Source organism: Cebus imitator, unplaced genomic scaffold, assembly GCF_001604975.1.
Source record: "Cebus imitator isolate Cc_AM_T3 unplaced genomic scaffold, Cebus_imitator-1.0 Scaffold18, whole genome shotgun sequence".
NCBI classification, from domain to species: Eukaryota; Metazoa; Chordata; class Mammalia; order Primates; family Cebidae; genus Cebus; species Cebus imitator.
The window spans coordinates 4,473,024-4,493,582 of NW_016107333.1; the positions used below are offsets into that span (position 1 = coordinate 4,473,024).

General features: G+C 49.7%; 1 protein-coding gene across 3 annotated transcripts in view; it reads right to left on the reverse strand.

Moving 5' to 3' along the window:
- Nucleotides 1-2,004: 2,004 nt before the first annotated feature.
- MANBAL (mannosidase beta like) overlaps nt 2,005-20,559 on the reverse strand; it is a 26,004-nt gene continuing 7,449 nt past the window's right edge. For all 3 annotated transcript variants that reach the window (XM_017512330.2, XM_017512336.2, XM_017512345.2), the window contains exons 2-3: nt 15,007-15,211; nt 2,005-2,952 (exon numbers count right to left, since the gene is read on the reverse strand). In XM_017512330.2, coding sequence (XP_017367819.1) covers nt 2,845-2,952; nt 15,007-15,156 — 258 coding nt within the window. In that variant the 5' untranslated portion in view covers nt 15,157-15,211 and the 3' untranslated portion in view covers nt 2,005-2,844. The remainder of the gene's footprint in view (nt 2,953-15,006; nt 15,212-20,559) is intronic.

A 20,559-nucleotide genomic window follows, 5' to 3' on the forward strand; every position in this document is an offset into this window, starting at 1 on the left:
AGATACAAAAACTAGCTGGGCGTGGTGGCACGCACCTGTAATCCCAGCTACTTGGGAGGCTGAGGCAGAAGAACCGCTTGAACCTAGGAGGTGGACATTGCAGTGAGCCAAGATGGCACCACTGCACTCCAGCCTGGGGGACAGAGTAAGACTCCATCTCAAAACAAACAAACAAACAAAACTTAAAAAGAAAGGTATCGGCCGGGCGTGTTGGCTCACACCTGTAATCCTAGCATTTTGGGAGGCCAAGGCAGGCAGAATGTAAGGTCAGGAGTTCAAGACCAGCCTGACCAATATGGTGAGAACCCATCTTTACTAAAAACACAAAAATTAGCCAGGCATGGTGGCAGGGGCCTACCAATCCCAGCTACTTGGGAGGCTGAGGCAGGAGAATCGCTTGAACCCAGGAGGCGGAGGTTGCAGTGAGCTGAGGTGGTGCCACTGCACTCCAGCCTGGGGGATAGAGTGAGACTCTGTCTCAAAAAAAAAAAGTCTCCTTCTATATTTCTCTGGAAAATCCGAATACAGGTGGTATTTAAAGCCACGAGCCTAGATGGGATCTCCAAAGGAGTGTGTGCAGAGAGGAAGTCTAGGGACTAGAGCTTCTGCATAACAGAAGAGAAAGGACCAAGGACTGAGCCTGGGCCCCTCTCATGAGGAGAAACCAGCAATGGAGAAGGGAAATCCAGAGAGGATGGGTCCCAAAAGCCAAGGAACCAAATGCTGCAAACTCTGCCCATAGTAAATGTGGGAGAAGGGTTTGGTGGAGCAGAGGATGACAGCCCTTGCTTTCTGAGGGCTATTGTCTGGCCTAGCTTTAAGGGAGAGAATGTAAGGGAGTTGGATCTATTGAGGTAGCACTGCTCCTGGGAGCCAGAAGCTGTCTCTCCTCCACAAGCTGAAACAGGTCTGCATTACTGGTCCCACCCCTGCTTTCCCAGCCTCATTTCCCTGGGGTCTCAAGTCCTGCTGAGCCGTTAAGACTCAGCTCCAACACTTCCACTCTGCCAGGTGGCTACACTGACCCCTCAAGATTGGGCTGAGTGCCCCTGGGAACACCTGCTGCTCCTCTGTTGGAGAAACTCCCCACATCAAACCTGCTTACATGTCTGAGTCTCCCGCTCGGCCAGGTGCACTCTGGGTTTCTGAAAGTTTCCTTATTTCTGCATCCTCAGTTCCTAGCATGGTGCCTGGCACCGAAGCTCTCGTTAAGTGCTGAGAAACAAACACTCTGCAGTAGCTCCTTCTTGCGCCAGGATCTGGCCATGACTGGCCCTTCATTATGCACAAGCTCCAGCCCCCGGACTTCCTCTCCTGAAACCTAAACTGCTAGATCTTGCCAAGCCCCTCTGCAGCACAGCAGGACCCTCACAGCAACGTGAATACCAACACTCGCTAAATACATGTTAAATACCAAGGAATGTGCCATAGGCTGGGTCCAAATCCCAGCGTGGACACTCTCTAGTCTGGACTGTCATCTCCACAATGGAGATGACAGTCGCTCATCCCTTAAGATGCTCATCAGTCCTGACATTTGGGCAAGTGGTCTGGCGGCCGTAAACGAGCTGGGCTAATCTGAGTCACAAAGGGGCCGGGGCTTTTCATCAGCAGCGGATTCAGGGCAAGTGGCTAGACCCGTCCAATGCCATGTAAGGCCTTTTACTGTATTGCACTTGGTTTTTCTCAAGCCACTTTGAGGACAAGCAGCATCTTCCTCATAAGGAACCTGGGGAATGAGTGGGGACCCAGTGGAAACTCTCACACACCCATGGCTGTTCACAAGTGTTTCCAGTGACTAAGGGCCACACAAAGCACTTAGCCAGACTCTTCCTGAAAACTTCTTCCAGAATGGCTCAGCCTGCAGAGCTGTTCTCACCAAAGCCACCCCATTCTGGCCCTCCCGGCCTCCACTGTCCCACTTCTCTGGGGGGCAAGCCTTTCCCTCACCTCCAGGGCAGGGCCCTAGGCTTCCCCTCTCCCTCAACAAAAGACAACACAGGCAGGTTCAGCATGCATGTCAGTTTATTCACCACGCTTCCCCCAGGAACTCTCGCAGATCAGGGAATGGAAGAATTGAAGGGACGGGGGATGTACAGGTGGAAGGAAAAGGCACACCTTGAACGTGCTATGATGGGTAGAAAGGAAGTTGGTCTGAAATTGACGAGCCTCCCATTTCAGAGGCTTGGGAAGTCTGTGCCCAGGAAATATGCATGCCTTCAGCCAAATCCCTGCACCTGACGGAGCAGATGCAGGCACTGCCTACCCTGGCCTGGGCCATCTGCTGGCTCTCACATCGGCCATTTTCCGGGCCTGGCTGTCACAGCTAGGGGGATCACGAACGTTGCATGGCCATGGTGTCTTGGTCTAAACAAACAGGTGAGGCCTGGCTCTGTCTACACAGCAGCAGCAAAGGTGACTGATTAGCAGGAGATCCGTAGTGCACAAATAATGGGAGAGGGTATGCTCGTCAGCATTAATGACTCCAAAATGTAGTGTCAACCACAAGGAGGGGGTGACTCAAGGCTGCACACATGACTAAGTAAGAAAGTGTGACTCTGTGAGCTGACCTGACTTCTGAACAAACCTCCTAATACAGTCTTTGCTCACGGTGTGTTTCAGTCCCCTTGACTCCAAACCGTCACAGAGGCAGAAGGAAGAGGAAGTGGTAGACTGCCCAGCTGGAGCCTGGGGACTGTCATGACTGTTTAGATCTCTGCGGTCAGAGGGCGTTGTGGCCTCCTCGGACCCTGAGCCTGGGACGGAGAGGGGAACAGGATGTAGATTCCCAGGAGGGCTGTCCCCAAGGCCCTCGCCCTGCCTGCCCGGCTCCTCGGGCCTCCTCTTCTACCGCTTCTTCTTGGTCTCTTTCTTGGGCCTCTTGTTCACAGAAGGAACAGTAGTCTTGGGCTTCCTCGTCACCTCAGCACTTCTGGGCTCAGATGGTTCAGCCTCCTGTGTGGTGATAAAAAGGAAAGTCCTGCTTAGATGGATCAAGCTTGATGCCAGCAAAAGGAGATCAAGTCTGAAAGCAAAGAAGCATGCCGCAGAAACACAAGAGATGGCATTGTCATTCCCGGGACCTGGCATCCACATGTATGTGGGACTGCCCCGGGAGCATCGTGGCTCTGCACGAAGAATAAAGGAGGCCCCATGGGAAGGGGGCAACTTGTGGGGTCTCAGATGCCTAGGCGGAACCTGGGACCCTTCCTTTTCCAGCCGCCTGACCTTGTGGGAAACTCACTTCCCCTTTCCGTGTCTTGGTTTACTCACCTGCAAAATGGAAATAGCCACGCACACCTTACAGGGCTGATGTGAGGAGGAAAACTACATGGAAAGCACCCAGGAAGTGGCAGCTGCACCCAGTGGCTGGCCGGTCACCCCGTGCCAGGGACTGGACAAAATGTGGGCAAGGAGCGGGCTGTGGGGCAGACCCACTGTGGCTTGCTCTCCTCTGGCCGCCATTCTTGTCCTCCCATTGAACCCACAGAACACCAGGGCCGGGAGGGGTGCGGAGGGCCGGCCGGAAGGTTAAGTCCCACACTGTGTTCTGTGGAGCCTGGCAGAGGTGCCTCTGGGGGAGGGCAGAGGCAGCCTCGGGGCAGAACTCCAGACTCCCCTTGCGACTGGAGCAGCTCTGATTTTCACTCTATTTCATACACTGTGATTTGTCTCTTGTAAGATTCAAATGAAACAAAGTTCTGCTGCTAAGGAACAGAAGGTTCAAACCCACAGATCCAGCCTGGCCTTTATTATGCTGATAAGGAAGGGAGACTCCAGGGAAGGGACACAGCCTGGCCCAGGCCACTCGGGCTCCTGCCAGAGAAGAATCTAGAACAGGCTCAGTGTGCTCCTGTCAAGTGTCCTCTCCTCCTCCGGTGATAACTTGCAGTGTGCCATGGCTAGAAAGGACGTCAGAGAGGCCGGGCTAGCCCAGAGAGCACCAACCACACCCCAGAGGCCTCGTCCGGGCCACAAGCAGACTTCACTTGGCCTGCAGTGCTTATTTAAAAATGTATGCCAATTGGGAGATTTCCCATTAAATCTGGATTCCTAGATTCTCTTGAAACTAACCATCTGGTGACACTGGCCCTGCATTCCCTCGTGGCAGCGATGAGCTGAGGCGGTGCTGCCCCTTTTCAGGTGCCGGCCACGGCCCCCACATCCTGCCACACCCAGCACTATGACTGGGAAATGTTTCTCAGCGCCCATATTCTTTACGAGAAATGGGAAAATAAGAAGCGGACTAAGACTCCTGGGAGGAGGACACTTCCAGATGAGAAAAATAACCCCCTTGTGTTTCATTTGCCAACCCCGGCTTCCAGCTCACTTTACTCCCTGACCTTCCCTGCTTGCCCCATGGGTCCTTGGCCCAAGCCTCAGCCCACCCTACAGAAGAGGAGGGACCATGCAGGGGAGGGCATCCCTGTCTCGGATCCAGTCCAGAGGCCTGTCAGCTCCCTCCTATCAGCCAACACCGTCTCCCGCCAGCCAGGCGAGATAACCAGATACAAAGAGCCAGCCAGGTCTCAGGCCCCCAAGGAGTGATTGTCCAAGATAACTGGAGGGCCTCCCCTCCCCAGCCAAGCCTCTCACGGCAGCTCTGGATTCCCTCGGCCTGCTGAGCCTCCTCCCGACAAAAGTCACAATGATCTGAAGGTCTCCCTATTCTGTTTATGTAACCTGGCCAAACAAAACAAAATGAAACTTGCAAGGTCTGCCTGGATCTCTAGGAAGGAGTCTGCCTTCTGAGCTCCAGGCTGGGGGCTCCTCCAGTTTCAATGGGGCTCAGTTCAGAGACCACAGGGACAGTGAGGCCCAGCTGCCGCCCCAGGGCCTCCCTCACTCCACAGGCCCTCTCTCTGGACCCTCAACCCTTCTGGCACCTCCCAGACCTCTCCCTTGATCCAGCTGTCTGCCAGACGATTGGGACTGGCGTCTCCAAGGCACCTCCAACTCAACCGTCCCAGGCCCAGAAGGCCCGGCCCGCCTCTCGCTGGTGGAGCAACCAGAGACCTGGTGACCTCACCCTCTCTCTGCTCCCCACAGTGTGAGTCACCATGTCCTGCTGACATGACCCATACTACGTCTTGATTCTATTACTCTCTCCAGCATCCAATTCCCCCTTCAGTTTCACCCACTGCTAGCCGAAGCGCCTGCCATCTCTGACACATTCCTCATGCACCTACCAAAGGAAGTGTTCTGAAGTGCAAGTCTGACCACTGCATCTTCCACCTTAAACCTTCCAGTGGCTCTCTCTGGAATGGCATCTAAGGAGGCCACCTCTCCAGCCTCACTGGGCTCTTCTTCATCCCCCACCTGAGTCAGGCCCCAGGGCTTCCACTGGTCACCTTCATCAACAGGAACACCCGTTTCCTTGGCCACCCAGCAAACTGCTCCCATGGTTTGGCCTGTCCATGAATACACTCCTACTCACTGTCTAGCCTTCCTTCCCTGCTCCTCCCTCCAGCTGGGGGCAACCCTTCTTCCCCCTTTCTCCTAGTTACCCAGGAACCTTATAATGCCACTGCTTTTTTGAAAAGAGGGTCACACTCTTTTGCCCAGGCTAGAGTGCAGTAGCTCAATCTTAGCTCACTGCAACCTTCTGCCTCCCAGGTTCAAGCAATTCTCCTGCCTCAGCCTCCTGAGTAGCTGGAATTACAGGCACCTGCCAGCATACACAGCTAATTTTTTATATTTTTTCTAGAGATGGGGTTTTGTCATGTTGGCCAGGCTGGTCTCGAACTCCTGACCTCAAGTGATCCACCTGCCTCAGCATCCCAAAGTGCTGAGGTTACAGGTGTGAGCCACCACGCCCAACCCATAATGCCACTATTATTTTTCCATAGTTACATGTTTTCATGTTAGCCTCCCCTATTAGCCCATGAACACTTTGGGATAGCTTCAACTGTCGCCGAATGAATGAATGAATGAATGAATGAAAGAACAGCCACGATCTCCCAATAACCATGAGAACTTCATTCTTGTTTATTCCCATTAGAATATAGCACTTAAAATTAGGCTTCACTTTTCCACAGTCACAGAGGATATAAATATATTTAAAACCCAATATATATCCCCAGGCCTGAAGTTTGCCTAAGCACAGCCACCAATAATAACTGGGCAGGGTGGCACACACCTGTCATCCCAGCTACTCGAGAGGTTGAAACAAGAGGATCACTTAAGCCCAAGAGTTTGAGGCTGCAGTGCGCTATGATCATGTCTGTGAATAGCTACTATACTCCAGCCTGCGCAACAGAGCAAGACTCCCTCTCTAAAAAATAACAAGAGCTACAACAGCTGCTAATTATTTATTGTTTAAAATATGCCAGGCCTTGTGTTATGTGTCTGGACATGACAGCCTCACAAACTGCCATAACGAGGCCCAATTTATAAACAAAGGAACAAACACTCAGGTCAAATGACTTGACTAAGGTCTTAGCTGGTGAATAGGAGACCCAAGATCTGAACCTAACCTCTTCATGGTTACGCGGTGCAGCCTCTCCCAGGTTTCCTGGGGCCCTCAGGGGTAGGGATACTTTGAATCTGAGTTAACTGTGAAGTCTACTCTCTGTTTAGCAGCTCCTAGAACCACCAGGTGCCTCTGGAACGGTTAAGTACAGCTCCTCCGGGAACCTATCTGTTGATGGGCCACTTAAAAGCCCCTTGTTTGTGACTAAAGTCCCTAGAGGAGTCAGAAAAGTGGGTTTGTGCTCCAGGCTACACTTGATTTTTTTTTTTTTTAAGAGATGGGGTCTCGCTATGTTGCCCAGGCTGGAGTGCAGTGGCTATTCTCAGGCGCGATCCCACTACTGATCAGCACGGGAGTTTTGACCTGCTCTGTTTCCAATGTGGGCTGGTTCACCCCTCCTTAGGCAACCTGATGGTCCCCTGCTCCCAGGAGGTCACCATATTGATGCCGAACTTAGTGCGGACACCCGATTGGCATAGCGCACTACAGCCCAGAACTCCTGGGCTCAACTACGCTTGATTTTTTACAGCTGAGGGCAGTCTTCTGTGGGTGTGTACACACTGCAATTACCAAGTCATCATCTGTCTCCTCCTCACACCAGACCTCCTCCTCTCTTCCCTACCTCAGCTTTGGAGCCGTCACACACCCAGTTACTCAACTAAACACCACCAAGTCACTTCTGAGTTCTCAGCATCCAACCTGTCCCCAAGTCCTGTCCACTCCGCTTTCCAAGGGGCTCTAGACCCAGCCCGTCCCCTCTGGACGCTTGGACCCAGGTCCCGGGCCGGCCCCGCCTGCTGCATCCACCTCCCACAGATTTCCTGCCCATGCCTCCCTCCTCCATGTTCATCACTCTTTGCGTTACTTTCAGAGTTGATTTTCCTAAAACAAAGACAACAGTCCAAATCATGTCTGCTTCCTCCTTTTAAAACCTTGCTGGTTCCCCTTCATGTGAGATAAATTCCAAGACACTCAGCAGGGGCCCCTGTCTCCGGGCCTCTCGCTCGGCCTTGGCCCCTGTCTCTGGGCAGGCCCCCTCTCGCAGCCCACACTCTCACCCTGGGCTACCGGCCAGCCGGCGTCTCCCAGTACTCTGCTCCCTTTCGTCCTCTGTATCTCTACCTGCACCCAGTACACGTGGGCACTGCGCCAGGCCCTACAGGGAATGAAGAGAATGCACACTTAGTGGGTGTGCCACGTGGATGCTCACTGAGCCTTTGCCTCGCCCTGGTGAGCCAGCCACTGCAAGCCACACTCCACTGGCAAGGGCCACTCAGGCTCCCTGAGGCCAGGCGGCGGCCCCATGCAAGCTGCAGGGAGGCAAAGGCAGCCGTGACCCACAGGACCTGGGCCCTGGGGTCCTAGCCACACAGGGCCTATAGCTCCAAGTTCTTCACTGAGAAGGATGCATCGGAATGAAGGGCTGCCTCTTCACTTCTCCTCCAATGTACACTGTCAGTCCCAGCCACACAGATGGCAGACTACACAGCCGACAGCCCCGCCTTTAAAGCTGGGAGCACTGTGCCTTCTCTGGAGCGAGCCTCAAGTTTCCTCAGCAATCACACTGGCACATATGAAAGGAAACTCCGGCTGCCAGGAGGCTCCTGGGTTCGCGGAGGCGTCCTGCGTGGACACAGGCCCCATCAATAATGAAGCAGCTCTGCAGTGCTTGCCAGGCCAGAAAATTGCTGCTATTCATCAGGTCCGAGTAATCGAATCTGTGCCACAGTACAGCACATCCCTTCCAGCAGGAAAGCTCCACTGAATTTTATGATTTCCACTCTACGGTTTAATGTGGATTTAGTCCTGTAAATCAGGGCAAAATGTCATTCTACACAGGTCACTCTTTCCCTGAAAATGGCCCAGGGAAAGAAAACCATTCTGCTACACTCAGGCACCCTTGTGCACCTTATCTCCAGTGACCCTCTAAGAACGATGGATGTGGGCAGGAATGTCCTCTTCCGATGATGGAGGCAGATTAAGGGCAGGTCAGCACTCAGACCAGTCTGCCCAATGCTGAAGGCCCTGCCCGTCCCAGCGGGCCATGAGGGCCCAAGACAGGGTAGGAGCTGAGAAGGCCTTGTGGAGATGAAACTAGCACTGGCCTTGGGGAAAGATAGGATGGGCTGAAGCAGAGGGCAGGGGAGGCCATCCATGTGGGCTCAACAGGGCAGATGGTGACACAGAGTCCAGGACGTGCTTTGCAGGCGGGGAGGACTGTGATTAGCAAGAACAGCCTTGGGAGCTCATTCCAGACACAATTCAGCACCACAATGCCGGCCCTCCCCACTGGCTGCTCTGCGGTTCCTGTGTGTCCAGCCGTCTCTCCCAGGAACCAGCCAGTACACATCTCCAGACCAGGCTGGTGGGAGCATGTTTATACCCTCACCCTGCCCACCACATGGCAATCGCTCCAGAACGGGTCATTAAGAAAAAAACAGCCTGCCTCCCAAGCTTTAAAAACACACAGAAACAGAAACAAACAAAAAAACACACACAGAGCAGAATCGCAAAGTTGCTTCTGTGAGCCTGTGTCCCGAGGTGTTGAGTATGGGTGGATGCTTGCCTGGGTTCCTTATTTATTTACGGCAGCCCTCACTGGCAACCAGGGGCCTCATGTAAAATCAAGACCCTTGTGCAAAATTTTCCAAGAATCCTGACCTTCTAGGCCATTGTCCGACGGCAGCACAGGAATGAGCCACCTGTGATGCAGCAGGTGCAGGTGGCTCACCACCCTGATGAGCCAAACATCAGGGGTCTAAACACTGCAGGGCCTTCTGGCTGGTTGTGAAGTCTCCACGGGCATCACACTGGGAGCCACCACTCTCACCATCGCCTGTGCTGAGTGCTCCACTAGATCACAATGCTGGCCACCTGCTGTCTGTCTTCCCAGCACCCCTTTTCCATGGGGGCCCTGCCCTTTCCCTATCCCATAAGGTTCTGGGGACTCTCAGTCACTGGGGCCACAAGAGTAGGCAGCTACATGTGGCCTGGCTAGAGACAGTACTCATTCCCACTTCTCACCTGTGGGGCAAGGTGTACGTGGCCAAGGAGAGGCCTTCCATGAGACTCAGAAGGTGAGCAGAGGCAGAGAAATGGCTTCTCTCACCTCACAATCCCGACTGATAAGGGCACTGACTGCAGCTGCCATCTTTCCCAACACAGAGGAAGGGCCTAGGAAGGAAGCCGCCGCTCCCAGGAAAGCCGGGAGATGGAGAGACAGATGGAGCCCTGGAGACCCCTTGAATCCCTAAATCCAGCTGTACCTCCAAATTCCCAGTTCCAAGAACCAATACTGTTTCCATTCAGGGAAGCTGCTGGAGCTGAGTTTCTGAGCTTGCAAGAGTAAGAGTCCCCACTAACATGAGACGGTGGCAATCAACAAACACAGCAGAGTGGAAGTGAATGGGCTTCCTTCTAGAAGCAGGCAGCTGGCTGCAGGCTGACGAGATGCACCATAAGCACATGAAGAGATGAGAATAGTCAACGCTGATCCTACGAGAGTTTCTGATTCACTACTGTGTATGACTAGCTGCCACACGAGTTGCTGAACTCAAAGTCAACACCCACTTGCTTAGGGTTGACTGAATCAACGCTCCATGTAGAAATGGGTCCAAAAGAGGCTTGGAGGCTAACTCAGGAGGGTTATGGGGAGGAGGGAGACAGGCTCCCTAACTTGAGAAGAAACCTGCCCCCCACTTCCCACTGCACTCCATGTAGAGAGGCTATGGACCATCTCCCCAGAAAATGTGCCTGGACATATAAACCTCACATTCTTGTACACAATTTGAGGGGGCTCACAGACTCCTCCAGCCTACCCTGGGACCTCCCTAGAAAGCCAAGAACTTCCTACTGAGAACCTTCTTCTACTGAAACCCAACTCTCAAGGAGAGCAGCTGGAACACAGTGGCAGCATCAGACTAGGCCAGCTTTCCTCAGTCCTCTCCAGGGAACTGGTCTGATGAGCTCTTCTCGGATCACTCAGTGGACTTCAGGGAGGCCACACTCTCCTGGTCTTCTGACCACTGCTCTGCCTATAATTTGAGAGAGGGAGAGAAATGGAGACCCCAGCTTCATCTGCCTAGCACTCCCCCTGGGGAAACAGACCTTCCCATCCCCACTCAGAGGTCACGCCACAGAACCCTCCCCTCCCCCCGGCCACAGCTGTCCCAAGCTGGGTCAGCCACAGTTCCTTCCCTGGGGATTCTGGAACTGAGACCAGCAGGAAGGCATGGTTGTGTTTAGTGGCTGTGCTGCATCTCACCACAGGGCCAGCAAGCAGAGAAGCAGGGTCCTAGTGAAAAGCAAAAGACAGGAGGGGGTCAGGAGGGGAGGCAGAGAGCATGCTGGTTATAAGCAGTAAGTCCCAGTTCCCACCACTTCCAGAGGCCCTGCCACACCCCTGCTCTTGGGTTCTAGGACAGCACCCAAACTTTCTCAGTCTATCTACATTGCACAGAAACTACTTCAAGCAGGTTGGGCATGCTCCAAGTTCAGGTCTTTCCTGAATCTTCCTTTCCCTTGAAAAACTTAGCAACTCATGCTTGAGTTTCAAGTAATAATGCTGGGTTTTGTTTTTGTTTTTGTTTTTTTTGAAACAGAGTCTCACTCTGTCACCCAGGTTTGAATGCAATGGCACGATCTCAGCTCACTGCAACCTCCACCTCCTGGGTTCAAGTGATTCTCCTGCCTCAGCCTCCCTAGCAACTGGGAATACATGTGCGCACCACCACACCTGGCTAATTTTTCTATTTTTAGTAGAGACAGGGTTTCACCATCGGCCAGGCTGATCTTGAACTCCTGACCTCTGGTGATCCGCCGGCCTCAGTCTCCCAAAGTGCTGGGATTACAGGCATGATAACGAATGATAATGCTCTGTTAATAAAATATCAGGTCTCTATTCCCAACTTCTTGCTCGCTCTTCCTTTCTCACATAGGACATTTTGCTATTATTTCAAACTTAACACATCTAAGAACCGAACATCCTGCCCTCCTAAAATTGGTTTGTGCTTGAGGGAAGTCATCTGAAGACTTGAGCAGTGGCTGCATATTACAATCACCTAGACACTTTTAAAAAATACTGATCCAAGCCGGGCACACTGGCTCACGCCTGTAATCCCATCACTTTGGGAAGCCAAGGTGAAAGGATTACCTGAGCCCAGGAGTTCCAGACCAGCCTGGGCAACATAGTGAGACCGCGTCTCTACAAAAAATTATTTAAAAATTAGTCAGGTGTGGTGGTGCACACCTGCAGTCCCAGCTACTAAGGAGGCTGAGGAGGGAGGATCACTTGAGCCCCGGAGGTCAAGGCTGCAGTGAGATATGATTGTGCCACTGCACTTCAGCCTGGGCAACAGAGCTAGACCCTGTCTCAAAAACATAAATAAAAAGAAAATACTGATCTAAGGCTTCAGAGAACAACTGAATCAAATCTCTCTGGGTGTAGTCTAGGCCTTTGAAAGTTCCCCAGATGGTTCTAATGTGCAGCCTGGTAGAGAATCATTGAACAATCCAGCACTATCAGTCTCTAATCCCAGCTCACAGCAAACACACATCACAGATCAATTTCTTTCCTTCAGAGCAAAGCAGCAGCCCCAGAATCCTTTCCACCATGGCCATCATACAATCAATCAGACTTGGCATGAGAGATGAAACTTACCCACTAACCTGGACTAGATGGAAATGATTCTAGGATATACTATCATACATTTTAGAATCCAGCCTACAAGAAAATGCTTGGATTAAGTGTGGCCCTGGACCCCATTAGGCTCAAACAAATGCTTGTTTTCTCAGGTCTGAGTTTAATGAGGTGCCAATGAGAAAAACTTTTCATCTGGCTTAGGATTCTAGGGACTTGGGTCTTGCTCCTACTATGAAAAGGAAGGGGGTGGGGTGGGAAGCATTTGTATGTGTTCCCTTTTTTCCTCTCTGATTACCCCCCAAAGAGCTTTCAAATAATCTGCTAAGTATTGAAGTACTGAAGTCATAAGCGAGTTGCAAAAAATCGGCTTACTGGAACAACAGGAAAGACATTCTTTTGCTTTTCAAAGGCTTTCCCATCATCTAGAGCCAAAAATATTATCTTCTGACCCAAAAAGCCACTAATAAACCTTGTTTCTATAGGCTAAGCAAAAGAGAAGATTTTGCCCTCAGCAAAACGGCAGGGAGAGCAAGACTGTGTTCTGGTTCCCCCCACCCTCACTTCTGCCCTCTTCTACCTCCTGCCCTCCTCCACCTCCAGGTATCTCCCAACTGCCTTCAAGTTGCCTGGGGTCTTACGAGCTGCCCCCACTCCCATGGGCTCCCTTTCTCCCTAAGAGCACCCTGTCCCCATGTTAAAACCCTCTTCATTCCCTTCCAAACTCCTTCCAAATCCCAGCTAGCTGTTAGAGACAGCCTCTAAGCAGCATAGTCTCAGCACTCACCCTCTCTTTGTAACCTTGTTTATGCACAGAATGCTGTGTTTCCTTTCCATCTAGTGAGGAGTTTGGGAGTGAGAAAGGCTTCCTTATGGGGACACACAGAGAAAGTTAGCAACAGAACCCCCTGTGTAACTTGGGGCCATTTGCTCCCCTGATGTACCGGTAAAAAGTTAGATTAACAGTACTGTATTTTTTTGCTACTGATCCACTGAAAAGCTAAAATAAAAAGTTAAAACAGTAAGCTTCAGTTATGAAGACAATTCACTTGTGTGAGCCTTGTTTCCCTAAATGCAAGATTAATAAAAATGGGAGATGTCATGTACTATATTTAAATTTAAAAAGATGAGGCTGTTGTCTGAAATTAACTGCTAAATGGCAGTGGGGGGGGGTATGGAGGCATATTTTTGAACTCTTCGTCAACTCCCTGTCTCAAAAGACTTTAACCCACTATCCCACTGAAAACCTTAAAGAGAACAAAAAGGGTCTCCTTTTCTGAAGTTTGCTGAACTAACCCAGGCTTCTGTGGCTTACCTCGAAGGGATCACACACAACAGGAGGTGAACAGCCTCCCTGCCCTCCCAACAGCAAAACATCTCTGCCTATGACAGGAAGGCTCAGCACCTTCCTCCTTCGGGACTCTTCACAAGCCTCATCAGCCACCAATGACTAAACCAATGTTTGTTATTCATAATACGCAGTAGCATGCCATGTCTGCAAGGACAGAGCCCAAGATCACAGGGATTGTGTTTTTAAAACGCGATACAATTGTAGCTGGAAGAACTCCAATCATGATCTCCTTCTCAAGATACCAGATTAAGAGATGGAAAAGACAACCTAGAGGCCACAAACCCGTCCCTGTTCACCAAGTTTCCCCTGCCCTTGCTGGCCGCTCCTCCTCCCCTGCGTGTCCCCTCAATGCTGGAGCCCCTCCAGGCTCTAGCCTAGGCCCACTTCTCATCATCCGCCATATTCTCTCCTTGGGAGACCCTGTCTCCCGATAATGGAACTAAGCAACCACCACCAGTGGATGCTAAAACCACTTAGGTGAAAGACTGACAGGGGATTTCTATAATGGAGGGATCAACTGATACCACCAAAACCCACCAATCAATCCTAGAATCTCTAAATGTGTGGCAGCCAGACACCATGTGCCTGTTGATGCCACACAGTAGGGAGTACACAGCACCGGCTCTGAGGTGTTCACACCAAGTAACCTGACTGGAATGGAATCAGGCCTTTAGATGGAACTCCTGTTGATAGGAAACACAGAGAACACAGAAACACGTTAAATGACACCACAGAGAAGCAATTAGCCAATTCCTGGGATGGAGGTATCCCGCATGACAAATGGCCTGCTTTCTCCAACGACTAAATGTCATGAGCAAACAGGAGTGGGCAAGAAAGTGGGTAGAAGGAGGGTGTATGGTTATAAAGATAATTACAGAAGAAGAGTCAAAACAACAACAAAAAAGCCAGTTTGACCATGTCATTCACATACTTAAAACCCTCTAGCCCCTGCCCACACCTCTGGCTGCACCTCTCATCCTGCCCCTTTGTGCTCTGGCCAAAGTCACTTTCATTTGGTTCCCTGACCTAGCCCCTTCCTTTATTCTGAGTCCCTTGCATGTGTAATGCCCTCTCCCTGGAATGTCGGCCTTGCCCCTTGCCTATTTCGCCTGGCAGAAGCCTGCTCATTCCTTCAGCCTCAGCTCAAACACTGTCTCCTCAGCAGGGCCACAGCCCAGGGTAAGATCAGGTCTCTCCCCTCATTACATATCCTCGCTGTACTCTGCACTTCTCATGGGAGTACATGGGGGTATGTTTTGTTATCTGCCTTCTCTCCCAAGGACTACATGCTCCTCAAGGGCAGACACTACATCTTTCAGCAGAGTCTGAAATGTAGTAGGCACTAAATAAAAATCTGCTTAAATGGGTACATGAACAAATAAAGTATTAGCTATGTGGTTCAACCCACCAGGTGGGAATTCAGGGGCACACTAAATCACGAACGCCCAGAGTAGACTCCGTGGATCTTAGTCGTGGTGACATCTACTGTTAGTACTCAGAACCCAGCCTGGCACTCAGAGGAGCTGAGGCTCTCAAGGAAAAACTCACCGCCTCGTAGGACTTGGGAATGGGTACAATGATGGCCAGCACGCAGATGAGCTGGAAGATGGCTCCCAGGAAGAGTCCATACCGTAGCAGGTCCTCCAGGAAAGTGGGCTCGGGCACCTCTGGAGGTGAGAAGTCCAGGTCAGATGCCATGGCCAAGCTGCTTGCTGCGTGGGGTCTCTTCTAACTCACCACTCTTCAGAGCCACCTTGTAAATGCAAAGGGTCAGTGTCATATTTCTGTAACTGACGCTCATTCATTCATTCATTTATTCATTTATGGAGTCTCACTCTATCGCCCAGGCTGGAGGGCAATGGCATGATCTTGGCTCACTGCAACTTCTGCCTCCTGGGTTCAAGCAATTCTCTTGACTCAGCCTCCTGAGTAGCTGAGATTACTGGCATGGGCCATCACACCCAGCTGGTTTTTATATTTTTAGTAGAGAGACAGTTTTACCATGTTGGCCAGGCTGATCTCAAACTCCTGACCTCAGTTGATCTGCCCGCCTCAGCTTCCCAAAGTGCTGGGATTACAGGTGTGAGCCACCACACCCAGCCTGTAACTGACTTTTAACTTGAACAACACACACACACACACACCCCCAAGAATATATGCAGGAATTGTGAAATATTAACAATTCTTGACCTAAGTTGGGGACGTATGGTTAGTCACTGAACCATTCTTTCAACTTTTCTGTATGTTTAATGTTTTCCAAACATAAAATTGAGAAAAATAAATAAACGCAAAGGGAAGCACTTCGACAAAAATCTCAAATCAACATACATTTACTGAAAGCTTGCTACACTTCAGTTTTTGTTGTTTATTTATTCATCTAGTCATTCATTCAACAAATAAATCTTGAATACCAAGCACTGAAGAATGAGCAAAACAGACAAAACCCTGCTTTCTTGGGGCCTACATGTTCAGGATGGAGGCAGACAATGAGCACATCAAGGCATGATATGCCAGGCAGCGATAAGCATTTTGAAAAAACTTCAGGGCACCATTTTATTTTGTGACAAGAAGGGCCTCTTTGACGAACAGAGATGGGAATGGAGTGGAAGAGATAAGGAGTGAGAGTGAGCCATTTGTGTATCTGTGGGACACATGTTCCAGGCAGGGAGAAAAGCAAGTGTGGAGGCCCCAGGGCAGGGAAACGAGGCCAATACAGGCAGAGAGAAGTGATCAGGAGGGAGGGTAGAAGGAGGTAAGATCAGAGAGGAGTGGGGGTGGACACTGACACCTCCAATTTGACTGAGTAAAATGTAAAGCCACCAAAACATTTTGAGCAGAAAAGTGACATGGTCTGACTTCCATTTTTAAATGGAGGAGGGACAAGGGGAGGGGGAAAAGTGGACACAGGGAGAGCCAGGAAGAGGCCCCTGCCAATAAGCCAGACAACAGCTGCTGATGGCGTGAATGACAGGGGCAGCAGTGGCCAGTGGTGCAAGGTCCAGCCTCAGCCTAGCTCTCTAGCCTCTCTTCTTGGCAGGGCCCCCACTCCTAATATCCTGGTCAAGCTGAAAGAACTGCCGTGGTTCTCCAAGAGCACTGGGCTCTTTCAAAATCCTGGGCCTCTGCCCAAGCTGCATATACTGCAAAGAATGTCCTTTCCCATTTTGACTGCTTGACAAAGCCCCCACTCTACCTCTAAGGCTGAGCTCAAGTGTCACCTCCTCAACATGCCTTTCCTGTCACCCTCCTCCTCCCCTGGCATGACTGAACTGCTCCCCCTGTACCACAGCACCCACCAGTGGCTTTCTTCTGCCCATCCCAATGATAAAGAGGCAAGTTTACTTTGGAACCAGGCCCACCTGAATCCAAAACCCTTTGTGTTTCCAGAGATCTGTGCCACAATGCAACATTTTTTTTTTTTTTTTTTAAAGATGGGGTTTCACCGTGATGGCCAGGCTGGTCTTGAACTCCTGACCTCAGGTGATCCACCCACCTCGGCCTCCCAAAGTGCCAGAATTACAGGCATGAGCCACCACGCCTGGCCTAATGCAACTTTTTACTAAATTTGAGCTATCCAATTTGGTGGCCATAAGCCACACGTGTCTATTAAGACTTGAAATGCAGCTAGTTTGAATTGAGATGCTAAGTTAATTAATTACACACCCAATTTCAAAGACTTAGTATGAAAATAAGAAAGTAGTCTATCTCATTCATAAGGTTTTTATATTGATTACATGTTGAAATGATTGCAGTGGCTCACACCTGTAATCCCAGCACTTTGGGAGGCCATGGCGGGCAGATCACTTGAGCTCAGGAGTTTGACACCAGCCTGGGCAACATAGTGAGATCCTATCTCTACAGAAAAAATAATAAATTAGCCAGGAGTGATGGTGCACTCCTGTATTCCCAGCTACTCCAAAGGCTGAGGTGGGAGGATTTGAGCCCAGGAGGTCATAAAGTCAGTGAGCCATGATTATGCCACTGACACTCCAGCCTGGGTGACAGAGAGAGACCTTCGCCACTACCACCCAGCCACCAAAAAAATACACATAAAAAACAATTGGCTGGACATGGTGGGTTACACCGTAAGCCCAGCACTTTGGCAGGCCAAGGCAGAGCGTCACTTGAGCCCAGCAGTTCGAAACCAGCCTGGGCAACACAGTAGGACCCTGTTGCCAAAAAAACTTTAAAAAGTAGCCAGGCATGGTGGTGTGCACCTGTAGCCCAGCTACTCGGAAGGCTGAGGCAGAATTGCTCAAGCTGGAAGATCAAGGCTACAGTAGGCCAGTGAGTTGTGACTGCACCACTGTACTCCACGCTGAGTGACAAGGTGGAGACCCTATTTAAAAAAAAAAAAAAACAAATTGAAAGCAAGGACTCAGATACTAATTTCATAGCAGCATTATTCACAACAGCCAAAAGATGGAAACAAACAACTAAGAGTCCATAAACAGGAGAATGGATAAACAAAACGTAGTATATACGTAAAGTAGACTATTACTCAGCCATATAGGAAATGAAATTTTGATATACACTACAACACAAATGAACCTTCAAAACATTATGAGCTTTGAATAAACATGTGAAATAAGCTAGACACAAAAGGACAAATATTGTATTACTGCCCTTATATGAGGTACCTGGAATAGGCAAATTCAGAGACAGGAAGTAGAACGGAGGTTACCAAGGGCTAGAGGGAAGGGAAATGGGGAGTTATTGCCTAGTGGGTACAGAGTTTCAGTTTGAAAAGTTGAAAAAGTTTTAGGAATAGGCAGTGATGATGGCTATACAACACTGTAAATGCCACTAAATTTTAAATTTAAGAATGGTTAAAATGGTAAATTTGTTACATATATTTTGTCACTATTTTTTAACAATGTTTCTTTTTACCCATTTATTTATTTAGAGACAGGGTCTCACTCTGTCACCCAGGCTGGACTGCAATGGTGTAATCATAGCTCACTGTAGCCTCCTACTCTTAGGCTCAAGTGATCCTCCTGCCTAAGCCTCCCAAAGTTTTGGGATTACAGGCATCATCCCTTTTTGCTTTTTAAATGTGGTTAACTGGAAAATGTAAACTTATACATAGTCTGTATTATATTTCTGCGGGGCAGCCCTGGGCTAGAGACCATCCTAAAGACCTGCCTCCACCTTGGCTCCGCTGGGCTTCGCTGCTTTGCACCACGTTTCTAACATGAAGTAGCCGAAGAATAACTAAGATGACCTTCGTAAGTAAACAGAGCCGGACTTACGCCAGAGTATTGCTTCCCCTTCAACCTAGTCACTTCGGAAAGTCATGTGCCTGGGGAAACAGGAGGGCCACTTTTCACATCAGTTCTGTCTACTGTGGGACTGGCCTTCAAAGCTTGAGGCTTTTTTCTTTTTTTTCCAGAATCCTCAGAGCTGGCAGATCTTCATCCTCCCAGGAAGGATTTGACTTCTGGAAAGAGCCCAACATCATCTGGTTCCAAGGGCGGTGAATCAGGTGGCACTGAGCTCAGGAATACCATGTTTGGTCAAATGCAAGGTACGACACTCAGGCTCCAAGCAGATTACTTGGGGTGCCTCATAAACTGGCCCTGAAGTAAATTCCAAGGCAGCTGCAAGAACAGCTTCACTGAAAGAAATGTAACAGCCTCTACCAGCACCAGCACCACGGGAATACCAAGGCTTAAGAACGTGTTCTTATTTCTCCGCAGTTGCACCTCATAAAGTGTGCATTTTTTAAAATGCCCTTGACCCCAAGCTTTTTGCTTAAGGCGCTGTAACAAGCTTTATGAGCTTATAAATACTCAGATTTACTAGTGCTACTAACAGCAACACTGTGATAATAAATATTTGGAGTGGTACAACAGAAAGATGGGGCAGGAGTCAGGAAGCAGGGAACACATGCCCTGGCTGTGTCTGCGAGGAGCTGCACTTTGGGCTAATCACCTCTTGATCTCTAGACACTGGATGTTCTCATGAGCCAAGCAACAAAAAATATCTATAATACATTTCAGCTTCTTTTTAAAATGGCAATTACACAAAATATAACAAGAGCCATAAAAGTGATTATATCCTTTGACTGCATAACTTACTTCCTAGAATTCATAGTAAGGAAACAATTCAAAAGAAGAAAAAGCCTCAGGTACAAAAAAGTTCATGACAGCACCATTCATAATACTGAAAAACAGGAAGCAACCAAAGTGGCCAACGATCAGGAAGCAGTCAACCCAACGGCGGTGCATCACGGTATAATCCCCCTTCACTAACACGGCAAACATAAGCATCGTGTATCAGGTCAGTGGAAAGTCTTTGCAAAATAACATTAATTGAAAAAAATAAGCAATTGTATAAACACTGTGATTGCAACCATCTATAAGCTGCTTTCATGGGCTAAAGATCAAAAGAGGCCACAGAAATACAAATAGTTGCTATTAAGGTGAAGAGGTCAGGAGTTTTAATTTTTCGGAATGTTATGAAACAATGAAGTACATAAGAAAAATCTGTGCCCTACCTACTTCCTTCACAAGACTTGTGTTAGGGTATAATGACACACTGTCCAATAACACTTTCCGCAGTGATGGAAATGTTCTCTATTTGTGTTCTTCAAATGGTAGCCACCAGCCACATGTGGCTATTGAGAACTTAAATGTTACAGAGAAACTAAATTTTTAATTTCAATTTTAACTTTAATTAACAATAAAAAGCCACATGTGGCCAAAGGCTCCCCTCTGGGCAGCACAGGTATAATAGGAGGGTGGTTGTGAAAAGGTTCTGGAAAGCATAATATGCTCCATGCGTACTGGTACGTGGAACAGCTCTCATCTAGTTCTGTCCACACCTCTGTGCTTTACTTCCCAGCCCTCCTGCCAGTATTTCTGGGTTTTCCTTTCCTGATGACCAAAGTCAAACAAGTATTCATCCTGCAGATCTCAAATAGGAGGCACTGCCGGGCACGGTGGCTCACGCCTGTAATCCCAGCACTTTGGGAGGCCGAGGCGGGTGGATCACGAGGTCAAGAGATCGAGACCATCCTGGTCAACATGGTGAAATCCCATCTGTACTAAAAAATACAAAAACTAGCTGGGTGTGGTGGCGCGTGCCTGTAGTCCCAGC